Source organism: Mesocricetus auratus, unplaced genomic scaffold (genome assembly GCF_017639785.1).
Source record: "Mesocricetus auratus isolate SY011 unplaced genomic scaffold, BCM_Maur_2.0 Super-Scaffold_100676, whole genome shotgun sequence".
NCBI classification, from domain to species: Eukaryota; Metazoa; Chordata; class Mammalia; order Rodentia; family Cricetidae; genus Mesocricetus; species Mesocricetus auratus.
Window position 1 is genome coordinate 182,747,081 of NW_024429266.1, and position 13,278 is coordinate 182,760,358.

The 13,278-nt window shown below is 41.3% G+C and overlaps 1 protein-coding gene across 1 annotated transcript; it reads left to right on the top strand.

The window, feature by feature from the left end:
• Positions 1–4,733: 4,733 nt before the first annotated feature.
• Positions 4,734–12,555, top strand: LOC121136869 (scavenger receptor cysteine-rich type 1 protein M130-like). Its single transcript, XM_040738344.1, has 6 exons — positions 4,734–4,882; positions 5,776–5,859; positions 6,755–7,075; positions 8,676–8,999; positions 10,973–11,293; positions 12,009–12,555. Exons 1-6 carry the CDS (start codon positions 4,837–4,839, stop codon positions 12,338–12,340), a joined length of 1,428 nt encoding a protein of 475 aa, XP_040594278.1. The 5' UTR covers positions 4,734–4,836; the 3' UTR covers positions 12,341–12,555.
• The last annotated feature ends 723 nt before the right edge of the window (positions 12,556–13,278 follow it).

A 13,278-nucleotide genomic window follows, 5' to 3' on the forward strand; every position in this document is an offset into this window, starting at 1 on the left:
ATATCCACACTTTATGGATTCTATGTAAATAGCTGCCCTTGAAAATGTACAGCCTAAACTTAAATTCAACATGCTAGAATATTGAAGTGATAACCTGACATAAAGATTAGTATTGAATATACTAAGGCTAAAGACATTGCTATGGGGTGTTTTCCATGAGATAATTAGATACAAGGATGAAGACATTTCAAAGATGATGAAGAAATAAGAACTGACAATGTTGAAATAAAGGAGTGCTGATGTTCTGCCATGTGGGATAACCAGGTCTACATGGCCATCCTCTCTGGACTGCACAGAACAGAAAGATAGACAGCTAGAGGGACTGTAAATCCAGTAATTGATAGAGTCTAAAAAGGAAAAGAGAAAACACTGATCTGGGGAGAGAACAATCCCATCACTCAAGAAGCTGAGATACGGGCATCACAAGTCTGTTTGACTTTTAAAATTGTATCAGCCGCTATTAAATTTATCTGATACATTTCTAAGTTGCTTCTGATTTCTTGAAGTTCACTGAGCTTTGCATGAGCAGTTAGTTTTGAATCATCAGGCTGATCATTTATCCTCAATGCTTTAATGTTGGTCACTGTCACCTTATTCTGGTCTCTTAGGGATATCTTGGGTGGATTTTTGTTTTTTGTTTTTGGATGTTCTTGATCTTTGGGGCCATATAAGGACATTTGAATATGAAATGTGTGAGTATTTATTCCATATTGCACAGCCTAGCTTCTCCTGTAACCATCATCTACAGAAAACCTGTCTCATATGCTAAGCAGACAATCTGCCACCACTGCATTAAGCAAAGCACCACGGCAGGCCCTTGGCTTGGGACATTCTAGCTGTCATCATGGTTTGCATATTAGTTGCTGTGAGACTCATATGCATTCTTTATTTGTAATTGACACCTGGTAGCCATATTTGCAGTATCACATCAACTAAGAAGTAAGGAAAAATGATGGGGAAGCCCCTATAGAAAAGATGGGTTCAGGGACATTCTCCAGATAGATCCACATCTCTTGTGGAATGATTCAACCTAATCATTCATCTTGCTGGATGAAGGAGCATCAAAACTTGCATCCAAACTTATGAGGTATTTATGGTGGTAACATGCCTCTGTTTAGATTCAGGGCAGATTTCTGTGGACCTAGGAGATACCAGAGTGCTCCTGCCCTGCCACTCTGCTGAAGATACTCTTCTCTGGTCATTTCGTTCTTCATTTTCATTGAATTTATTTATTTATTTTTACTTCTCCATATATTTGCATTGCATGGGCACATGTGTGTGGAGGTGTACATGTACATGGGTTCATAAGCATGTGGACACCTAGGCTGCTGTAGAGTGTCTTCCTCAATTACTCTCCACCTTGAGGTAGAATGTCTTGACCTCACTGCTATGACTAGTCTGGATATCAGCTTACCTAGGGATTTTGTTGTGTCTGCTTACTGTCCTGTGATTACAGGCAGAGAACTGATGTGTCAAGAAAAAGAAAACATCACTAAATGTTCAGTGAAAGTCATCCCTTGATGCCTTAACATCAAAATACTAATTGAAATGGACAATATTTGTTACATGGTTTGGCCAGTGTTCAAGGCATCTTGGTTTGGGCATATGAGGTCAACTTTGACAGTGGTACAAATGAGAAAAATGCCTTACTAGGCATACATTGAGTGTTCAGACCTGTTCTTCAACCAAGTACCCCATTATGTCAGCAGTAAACCTCTGAATTTGAGAGAATCTGTTGGAAGATTGTAGTTTACAGCTATCTTTGTTGTTGAACTTTCCCCATAGCTATTCCTGTGTTTGTTCAGCTTCATGTACACACAGTCTGAGGTACGCTGGGTAACATAAGCCCATATTTCTATTGCTAGTAAAGAAGCAAGGATCAATGTCACCCATTACAATTTGGACTAGTTGTGTGCTTGTTGCATTAAAAGTATTGCATTATCCAGCCTTTGAACACTATCTGAAATCGCCCCCGGTGCTAGTAGGTAGTTGTGCTTTCAACAGAACAAAGCTTATGAAAATGATGCTAACTTCCAGGGCTGTGGGAAATACTACTGATATGAATAAATACTACGCACTTGCCCGGAATTCTTGGATTGACATAAATGGACAAGTCCCTTGGTGGGATGCCAATTGTGAGAAACCCTAATTTGAACAGTGTGAACACTTGGGTATGGCTTCAGCATAGTAAACAAGCAGAGGAGGCAACCAGGAAAAGTGGATAAATTGCTTGTGGACATCATCTGGGGCCATTATTTGGTGGAGAATGTACTCATTATAAGGAGGTGGTGTACTCGACCAAGGTCAGTTCATGGCTGTGGAGATCAGGCTTAGAAAGCTGAAGAGAAGTCGGTGGTGGTGGCACACGCCTTCAATCCCAGCACTCGGGAGGCAGAGGCAGGCAGATCTCTGTGAGTTTGAGGCCAGCCTGGTCTACACAGTGAGTTCCAGGACAGCCTCCAAAACAATACAGAGAAACCCTGTCTCAGAAAACAGAAAAAAAAAGAAAAAAGAAAGAAAGCTAAAGAGTAGGCCAACATGAGGCTGAAGGATAGGCTTCTTTCTTTAAGAACCCACAGCACTGACTGATGTGAGGAGGAGACTTCCTGGACAACCATAACATCCATTAATTTTAGTAAATTCTATCAGATTCATCTTTAAGCATGGCAACACAAAGTGTATGTTTTATCAGAGAATAAGAATTATGACCAGGAAATAAAATGAATAGGATTACAAAATGTAGTGGAATCCTATTATCAAAGGATGGGTGGGGTATTCTGTATTCATCATGTATATTAGGAGAATCTGTCTATGGATGACAGCTTTAGTGTCTGAGTAAAGTCATTTCTGACATAGAAGGCAAAGCATTTTCAAGGACAATGTCTTTGCATAAGGAAATAAGGTAATGGTGCGTGAGGAATTGTCATCACCCAATAGGGACATCTGGTACCAGTGTGGTGCCAGCTAGGTTGTGGTCTAGGGTATCACTTTCAAGAGGGGACCTACTTAAACTGATGTGGGGCTCCAAATCATAAGCCAACAAAAATCAGCTGTAATTGTCACCAGAATGGGGCACAGATATGCATGACTTTTCGGGGTAGTTTATGTTCAAAAGTATGTATATTAAAAAAGCAGTTGAGGTGCTCTGGAGAGCAATTATGAGAAGTGTGTTCTCCATGTGGTCACCGGCTTCATGGGATAAGATATCAGGCTGAAAATGTGTAAAGAACAGGTAAGGCCTAAGAAAAGATGGAGAGTTCTAGAGACTTATTTGTTGTACTGGAATTCAAAACGGTATGGGAAGAGATGCATCTATTTCAACCATTATGTAGAAACTATCATGATATATGAAACGTCTACTTAATCTATCTTCTAAAGATCCATCCTGGGCTAGTCTCAGTAAACATGTAACAGGTTACTCCAATTTAAATGTCTTGGCAAGGCCTTTATCTATAGCTTTAGTATGTATGGAGATTTATATGGTTGCCATTCATGTTCTTAACATCTTTGATGTAATACACTCCTAGAAGATTTTACGATGAAAGCAAGCATTTAGGCAATGGATCAGAAGTTTACAGTAATGGAGAAGTTAAGATAGATCCCTTATTGGCCAGGATCTCCAGGGCCAACCATCATGGTTTCAGGGATTGCAAAGCATGCAGCTTCTTTGGTCTTGTCCTTTATTGGGGACATTTTGGGAAAGGGGTAGAATTCAACAGCTTCTACTAATTTAAATTTCTAAACAAAATTAATGAATGTAAACCTGGGCATGTTAGCATGTGCCTGTAGTCCCAGTACTGGAGAAGCTGAGGCAGGAGAATTGCCTCAAGTTCAAGTTCAGCCAGGGATATGTAGTGAGTCCCAGGCCATTCTGAGTGTTACAGAGGAATCCTTGACTCTTCCTTTATGGAGTCATTACTACTCATGGCCAATGTATTGATGTGTTCTATCCATTAGATAGGAAGTACAAAGGACCCCACTCACATGGCCAATGTATTGATGTGTTCTATCCATTAGATAGGAAGTACAAAGGACCCCACTCACATGATCACCCAATAGACATATTCACCTCTGGAAATAATGTCAAAAGTGCAAATAGTGACAAATTACAACGTTTTGTGTGTGTATGTGTGTTTCCCATAGTTTTACTCTGTCACCATTAGTATTTTTTGTATGTGTTTAGTATATTAGTCAAAAACACAATTCAAGTACTGGATAAATAGCTCAATAGTAGACACTTGCCTGGTATCTTCAAGGCTCTGTGATAGAAGCCCAACACTGAATGAAGGTAATAAAATAAACTTCAATAATTAAAAATAGAGTCTGGAAAGATGGTTTAACTGTTAACAGTACTTGCTGATCTATAGAGGACCAAGTTCTGTTCCCAGCACTCACATGGTGGTTCCCAAGCTCCTATAACTCCAGGCCCAGGGTTTCCAATGTACTCCCCTGGATTCTGAGGAAGCACAGACATGTGGCTCATATATATATGCACAAGCAGACAAACACATATAACATAAGTAAGAATTATTCGATCAATTAATTAAAACATTTCATCAGCAAGAGTGTGAATAAATACACTTTCTAGTTTTTGTAAATCTATGGAACGTGTTAAATTTTCCTTTGGTCGTTTTAAGTCCCAAGGGTGGGGGGAGGAGGGTGAAGGCAAAAAGGGGTTCCCCTTTGGGCTTGGCTCCTCCCTCATTCTGGAGCCTTTCCATTCCTAAGAACGAGATGATTATTTTAAGAACAAGATGATTATTTCCATCAGTGATTATCCACTTTCTACGGAGAACATTTCTCTACAATAGTACGAGGAGACAAAAGAGCTTTGGAATGGGCCTGCTTGGAATGGTTCTTCTTGAAGATGCTGGACCTCCTGGTAAATGTGTCTCATTTATATTTATCCTAAAGTAGAGTTTAGAGATGTTCTGACAGCAAAATGATGTGATTAGCATAGGAGAGCAAGGAACAAAAAGGCATTTGGGTCCTATGGATGTGCTTCTAATCAGCCATAGACCCCAAACTAAAATTGTAAAGAAGGAAGCAGTTTTTGTATTTATTTTATAAAGTTGTCGAGGTGAAAATTCAAGTCAGGATCTGAAGTGAGCAGAACTGTCCTGAGTATGCAAACAAGAGAGACAAAGTGTAGGAATCGATACTGATTAAAAGTGTGGAGAACCAATTCAGTGCAAACTTCTACTTCATGATGTGCATGGACCAGCCGAAATCATTCCTCAGTTTTGCATGAGTGTTGAATTGCAGTGTGTGATGAGAAGGTTGATTTTTTGGGCGTTTGGGATGCAGAGTATTCTATCTGTGACACTGCTGAGATGCTATTTAACAAGCACTGTTGGTGGAATAGTACTAACATGAGAAATATCATTAGTTCTCTCATAAAGCTTATTGTCTGGTGGACCAAAGAGACATGGAGATGGAGGTGGGAGTCACTGATGCTGAGAAGGTAGAGGACAGAAAGTTCAGAAACCTGACCTGTAGTGTACAGAGAACGTGCTCCATACCTAGTTTCATTGATGCCTCTTTTAGCTAGGCAGCTTTAAGACCTGCCTTGAAAATTTGCTTCCACGCCCAGTGTTCTCACAATTCCCCACTCCAAGGCTGCATACATGGTCTGGGTCTGTATCTGCCCTGTGTGTCATCTGTTTGGTAGGAGAGGTTTTTCTTCTTAACAGTTTGGTCTTCACCAGACCGCAAACCCTGAACTTCTCCAAAATCGCTCATTATTAAGCTTCACGTCTGTCCTTCGTTTCCTAGGCTGTAAAGGATTTGTCCGTTTCTGTTTCTTCATTGTGGCTGTAGCCTCACTCCTCAGTGTCTCTGCTGTCACTAACTCTCCTGGTGAGTATGTCACAGAATTGACTTATGGCCTTAGGCCACTCTGACATGAATTGTTAAACAAAAATCACAATTTCCTGTATGCTAAGTGACATCTAAAAACCCATGCTCCTCAGAGTTAAGAACCAAATATTAAAAGCACACAATAATATTCTAAGCAGGAGTCAGCAAATTATTAGTGTGGTCTTCTCTCACACAAACAACCCTATGTTACAAAAGATTGAAAGCAGTACGTGGAAAGAGAAGAAGGAAAAAGCACAAAGTTACTGGGGAAAAGGGATTCTGAAAACACTTTAATAAATGCAAAACCCAGACTTTAACATTTAAAAATGGATTGCTCGAAGTCAGGCTGGGATCTTAAATTAAGCCAAAATGACAGAAAAAAATGCATCAGAGGTAATCTGAGAAAACAAGGGAGAGAGAAAGGAAAACAATTCCCTAGATTTCTGTTTAAAATCCAAAAACTAGTTTCAGCAGATTTCAACTGCTTTGTAACCTGTTGTATAAATGCATGAAATGGATATCTAATTCCATTCAGCTTGTTTTTCCATTCCCCCATGGTCACTATCAACCTTATGATTAGGAAGAAACACATGTGGTTCATCGTGTAACACACTGTGCATCTCAGTTTAGAAGGTGTAAGGATACCCGGCCATACAATTAAAATCCCACGTGTTATTGTGCTGCTAGCTCCCCCAGTTTTGCCATTGGTCTACTTGAAGCCTGCGGTACTAACAATTCCACCTGGACACTGGGAAGTAGCATTCTCCTATTGTACCACGGTGGGGTCAGGATGGGTCTCAACTCTGACTCTAAATCCCATGGCAGTAATCTGAAAACTTCTCCTGCTCTGAATTCTCTTTGAATCATCATTTGATGTGTTGAATTGTTGTTGCAGGAGGAATGAAAAAGGAACTGAGACTAACTGGTGGTGAAAACAACTGTAGTGGGAGAGTGGAAGTTAAGATCCACGAGAGGTGGGGAACAGTGTGCAGGAACGGCTGGAGCATGAATCAGGTGTCTGTGGTTTGCCGGCAGCTGGGATGCCCAACTTACATTCAAGCCCTTGGATGGGCGAACTCCAGTGCAGGCTCTGGAGACATCTGGATGGATAAGGTTTCTTGCACAGGGAATGAATCTGCTCTTTGGGACTGCAAACATGAAGGGTGGGGAAAGCACAACTGCACCCATGAGCAAGATGTTGGAGTGACCTGCTCAGGTAAGGCTGACCTACGTCCCAGCAAGTGCCACACACGCCTTCCTGACTCCACTGACTCCGTCCATCTCCCCGGAAAAATGGGGCAGCTAATTCTAGCGCAACCATTCACTGATGCAGAGATTCCATGCAAAGTATTTAATCTTTCTAAGCATCTGATGACTCCATAATAAGACACTTGCAGAGCTGTTTGCACACTGGAATATTACAAGTGCTAAAACTGTTAGTTTCTTCATGGACCCCATCTTTCCTTCCCATGCTGCCTCAGTCATCTGCATCTCTTCCTCCTCCTCCATTTTTTAATTATTAATTTTCAAATGGTAAAACAAATTTCAGAACCATAAGAAATCTTTTCAGGCTCTTACCTGTGTAAAGAGTTGCTATTCATCTATAGCTTCAGTGTACTACTTTCTGCTCTTATTTTCTTACATAATGAAGAGTGAAATTAAACTTGTTTTTCAAAGTTTGAAGCTTAAAGGAGCAACTAGAATCTAATAAGAGAAAAGGAACCAATAGACGCTTGAGGGCTGCTGGTTTCATAGCGATCTGCTCTCTGTATGTGTGAGATCCTTCACTCTAGTTTCTGGTTAGTCTGCAGAGCTCACCTCTAGGGAGATGGTGGCACACTAACCAACAGAAAACTGGTGACAGGCCACTCCCCCAACCTCTGTGCTACTCACTTCTTGGCTTCATAGTTTTTTTAGGTGATCAATGCTATGTCCTGCTACTGAGTCTCAAGTCAAAGATCCATGAAGTGGGCTATGGTGATAGCATGTATTGTTTAAACGTGTAATGATTACTTATTTATACTTTAATTGTGAGCTCTTATCCTTACTAATTATTATTATTAATTGCCCATAATGAAAACAACTCTGGCTAAGTTGGGGACGCTGGTTGGAGCTTCTAGCTCATAAAATTTAATTTCTTGTTTAAGAAAGTGTTTCTAAACATTTTTGTCAACTGCAACTTTTCCAGTGTCCCAAATTTCAACCAAAGTCTCCCTTCTTCATGTATTTTATGCTTCATGGAAACTCATTGCGTGAGAAACATATAACATTGTTTAAAAAAAAAACAAAAAACCTCCTCCTCTTTTTTGCTGAAAATGATAGTAAATGCCTTGAGGAGAAATTTGATTGCTAAAATTGAAATAAATCATTTTTCCATAATTTTAAACATATAATGTTTTGCAAACTGTTGTGTTTATTTGAGCAATTTCATCATTGCTTTTTCTTATTTTCCAATTTCAAATTCAGCATCAATTATTCATTCTTAGAACTCTATTAGTTCGGAGGAGTTAAAATATGGAATCAAAGCATTTTGTCATTGACCATTTTCTCATTTTCAACAACTTGATTAGAAGGTCATACTGATCTTTTCTATACCAAAGAGCATTTCTACCTATAACACAATTTCCTTGGAAAGTAGGTGTATAAGAAAAGCATTATTGTTCATTGGATTTATCAGGTCAAAATTCTCCAGTATTTGGAAATGGCAGTATATAAAAGTCAAACACTATTTTTTAAGAAGGGCATCAAATTCCAAGCCACCAATGATTAATTGCTTATGAAAGGACTTTTCCTTTAAACCTTGGTCTTTTCTCTAGATGGATCCGATTTGGAGATGAGACTGGTGGACAGTCACGGCAACCGGTGTTTAGGACGAGTAGAAGTGAAGTTCCAGGGAAAGTGGGGGACAGTGTGTGATGACAACTTCAGCAAAGATCATGCTACTGTGATTTGCAAACAACTCGGATGTGGAAGTGCCATTAGTTTCTCTGGCTCAGCTAAGTTTGGAGCTGGTTCTGGACCAATCTGGCTTGATGATCTGACGTGCAATGGAAATGAGTCAGCTCTCTGGGACTGCAAATATGGAGCATGGGGAAAGCATAACTGTGATCATGCTGAGGATGTTGGAGTGACCTGCTTAGGTAAGGACAATTCCGGGTTTCCTGTTGTCTGTGACGGACAGGAGGTACTGGGATTGTAAGCCTGAGTCCTTGAGAACATAATGAAGAGAATTCAGCCTCCATCATCTTACTACTGTCTCATTTGGTGTCCCAGCTCTAACATTTGTGAATTCACTAACTGAAAACAGGAAACGGAAACAGTAGAGGGTCAGACTGGTGATGAAGAGATTGCTTGTTGATTAAGAGACTCCTTACTGTTTCTGCAGAAGCCTAGGGCTCAGTTCTCAGCACACATAGGATGACTCACAGCTGCCTGTCACTGCAGTTCCACAAGATCTGGTCCCTTCCCCCGATCTTCTTGGTTACTGTGCATACGTAGTGTATATCCATATGCTCAGGCATACACACATACATGTAAAGTTCAAAATAAATAAATAGGCAATTAAATAGTTACAGGATTAATGACAAATAATGCAGTTTAGCTGCATCATAAGAGAGTGTTTAAGAAAATCTTGATGGGGGTTGAAGATGGGGTGAAGAGAGGCAGGGGGTGCTGAGGTGGAAATGTGAAGAGGGGAGGATTGAAGAAGGAAGGGGTAAAGAGGGAAGGGGCAGAGGGACTAAAGAAGCCGGTAGAAAACTTTTAAAGCTTTCGTACATGTGAATATTATGTGCTGAGCACATACCCCCCTCAAACCCCTTACCCTTTCCTTGTCATTCTCCCTCCATTAGTACCTCTGTCCTTTTAGACTGCTTTATTTCTACCCTCATGTCATTTCTAGGTAAGTAGGTAGATAAGAGAGACAGACCATAGATATAAAAATGGAGAAATATCACAAATACATAAGTTTATGTATCTGTGTAAAAGTCTATGACCCGCGACTGAAATAGTATTCCCTCTTTGTCTTTCTGATGTTGGTTTAAAAACAAAGTTCTCTCCTCATCATCCTCCATCATCATCGTTTTTAGCCATCTCGACCTGATCCGTCCCCAACCATTATGTCCAATCGCTAGCACTCACCATGAAAATGAAAGTGCCAGCACGGCAGCACCTCCCAAGGGCTCGGGCTATCCACAGCAAGCACTGCTTCTGCCTGCTGACAACAATACTCAACACAGGGACCCAGGCTGCTGGTTTGGGCTCATCACCGGATAGTCTGCAGAATTAAGGATGGTTCTTTAAGGGGTGTTGACTGTGGGAAGTGAGTAGATCAGCCTCCCCCACTTCTCAGCCCTTTAATTAAGAAGCACCCTATTAGTTACTCTTCTGTTGCTGTGGTAAAACACCATGGTCCAGGTAACTTATAGAAGGAATGGTTTGTTTGGTCCTAAGGGTCTATCTCGGCCTGGAACATGACAAGGAGCAGAGCTGGTGGCTAGAGCAGCAAGCTCGGAGGTCACTTCTTAAAGAGCAAGCACACACAGAATGGGAACTGGGAGTGGTGCAATGCTTGTAAAACCTCAAACCCTTCCCCCAGGGCCAGACTTCCCTCCAGAAAGACCACACCTCCTAAGTCTCCCAAACAGTGCCACTACCTGGGGACCAAGTGTGCAGACATCTGACCCTGAGGGGAGCAGCTCATTCAGACCACCACGGGGACTCACAAAAGGGTCAGGTGCACAGCACAAGCAGGGTAATGGAGAGGACCACATGGATGACAGTGAAAGCAGATGCAGAGTATTTACACAGACTGGAGTACAAGGTGGAAAACACAGGCAGATGCACTTTAACAAGACAGAGTAAACAACTGTATCATCAGTTGTAGTGACACAACAGGCACAAAACTGAGTCTAGACAAATCTCTGAGACCCTCCCCAAATGCGCACTGTGTCCTAAAAAGTCCTTGCCTGGTGCACTTCTTCAAGCAGTAGAATGGTGCTGTAGAGTGATTGCCTGTATCCATGGCTCTACCCCTTTCTTTGACTCAGCTAGAGCTGTTTTTAATCACATTATCCTTATTTCCCTTTCACTGACTTGTTCGTTGTTATTATAGAGGGAGCAGATCTGAGCCTGAGACTGGTCGATGGAGTATCCAAATGTTCAGGAAGATTGGAAGTGAAATTCCAAGAAGAATGGGGGACTGTATGTGATGATTTCTGGGATACCCATGACGCTGCTGTGGTGTGTAAGCAACTGGGATGTCCAACTGCTGTCACTGCCATCGGTCGAGTTAATGCCAGCGAGGGATCTGGACCCATTTGGCTTGATGATATGTCCTGCAAAGGAGATGAGTCAGCTCTTTGGGAGTGTAAGCACCAGGAATGGGGAAATCATAACTGTAATCACAGAGAAGATGCTGGTGTGACATGTTCTGGTAAGTTAAAAAGAAATGGACGCGTAAAGAACCTGTATTCATTAGATATAGGAATAAGTGTAAGTTGTGAGTGGTGGACATAATTAATTCATTGTAGGGAATTCCTTCACAGCTGAGAAGAAGCTTACACATTCTTCATAGGACAGATGCTTGGCTCCATTTTCTATATTACTAGGAGTACTGTTTTTTTTTTTACCACACCTTTAATTCTAAATCTATGTGAAGCTCAGAGAGTCAGCATTTTAAGGGACTATGATGAATGGCGCACGTATGTGTGTGTGTGTGTGTGTGTGTGTGTGTGTGTGTATGTGTGTGCGTTTATCATATTTAGTCTTTAGAACTATGTACCATTTACATTAGAATTCACAGTCTATGTTTGTTTATTAAAGCCTCAGGAAATAAGTAATCTAATGTAATCCAAACCACTCAGGAGAGAGGCTAGGGCAAGGGATGACAAATTCAAACACATTTTGGGCTTACTTACTGAGACTTCACCTCCAAAGCTAAAGCAAAAGTATAAAGAGGCATCAGGCACACAACCCTTTTCCACTTTATGTAAGGGACTAGGTTCAATCCTCTGTGATGCCAAGAACCAAGCAAGCAAACAATAAGAGGCAGGTAAGTCACAGTTTACAGTGTCTTGGTATCTGGGAAGGAGGGGAGGACCATGTGTTTCCCCAGGTTCCTTCAGCCTGCGCTTATGCTTCTTCTGCAGATGGGTCAGATCTGGAACTGAGACTTGTAGGTGGAGGCAGTCGCTGTGCTGGGACTGTGGAGGTAGAGATTCAGAAGCTGAAAGGGAAGATATGTAACCGACGCTGGTCCCTGAGAAATGCTGATGTGGTCTGTAGACAGCTTGGATGTGGATCTGCACTCCAGACAAGTTCTAAAATCTACTCCAAAAGCAAGGCAACAGATATGTGGCTCTTTCCTGGCACCTGTAGTGGAAATGAAACTTCTCTTTGGCAATGCAGAAACTGGCAGTGGGGTGGCCTTTCCTGTGACCACTTGGAAGAAGCCCAAGTTACCTGCTCAGGTGGGACTTAAAGGCATATGCCACCATTGTCCAGCGATGGCTTACTTTTGATGCTTTTTCCAACCCTTTGAATCAGAATGTGTGGGTGCATTGCTTGTTCTAATCACAGAATTGGGATTTATCTTAATATTAAATCTGCACTATCTTTCTGAAAGGAATGATGTATTTGACACATATCTTAATGTGTCTGTATTATGCATACGTAATAAATTGACAGACTGATTTATCCTTCAACTGAAAATGTATGGAAAGGGTCTGGGAGATGGCTTAGTCGATAAAGCACTTACCACACACTCATATGGACCTGAGTTCAGATTGACGGCATACATAAAAAGCAGGGTGACACAGTGCACACGTGTAACCTCAGCACTTGAGGCTTAGAGCGGCTGTTCTCACAGTTAGCAAGAGAATGCTACCCAAACCTCACAGGCTTCTCATCTACGGCCTTACCTGTGGTCGAGAGGCACTCACAAACGTGACAGGCATCATGGCAGCCTCTGCCTGTCCACCGCTGCTCTCTGACTTAACGCCGAGTGAAAGCTATACATCAGAAGGCTATGGTAGGCTTGCTGCTTCTGTTATGGAGAACCAACTTCATCTTCTGATTCGACTGCATTTTATGGCCACTGAGCTGAAGGACAAGACATTCAGGGTGTTACAAATGACAGTTATTTCTCCTTCTTTGTGTATATCACATACTTTGCTAATGATCAAAAGGAGGAACGTCTAACTAACTTGTTCTTCATTTAGTTTTTTTAAAGAAAGAACAAATTCTGGTTCAGTTACTTTGGCAGATGAAAACTCATGTTACAGTGACCTCCAACCATAAAATTACTGCATTGCTACTTCACAAATATAACTTTGCTACTGTTACTAATCATAATGTAGTTTCTGATATGCAGGATATCTGAAATGTAACCCTCGAGAAAGGCTTGTTTGACTCCTCCAC

Bases quoted from the DNA above. Each gene is read 5' to 3' on its own strand.
- LOC121136869 (XM_040738344.1), top strand. From the start codon at position 4,837: ATGGGCCTGCTTGGAATGGTTCTTCTTGAAGATGCTGGACCTCCTG. The intron at 9,000-10,972 runs GTAAGGACAATT...TTGTTATTATAG, and splicing joins TGTTGGAGTGACCTGCTTAG to AGGGAGCAGATCTGAGCCTG. The intron at 11,294-12,008 runs GTAAGTTAAAAA...CTTCTTCTGCAG, and splicing joins TGCTGGTGTGACATGTTCTG to ATGGGTCAGATCTGGAACTG.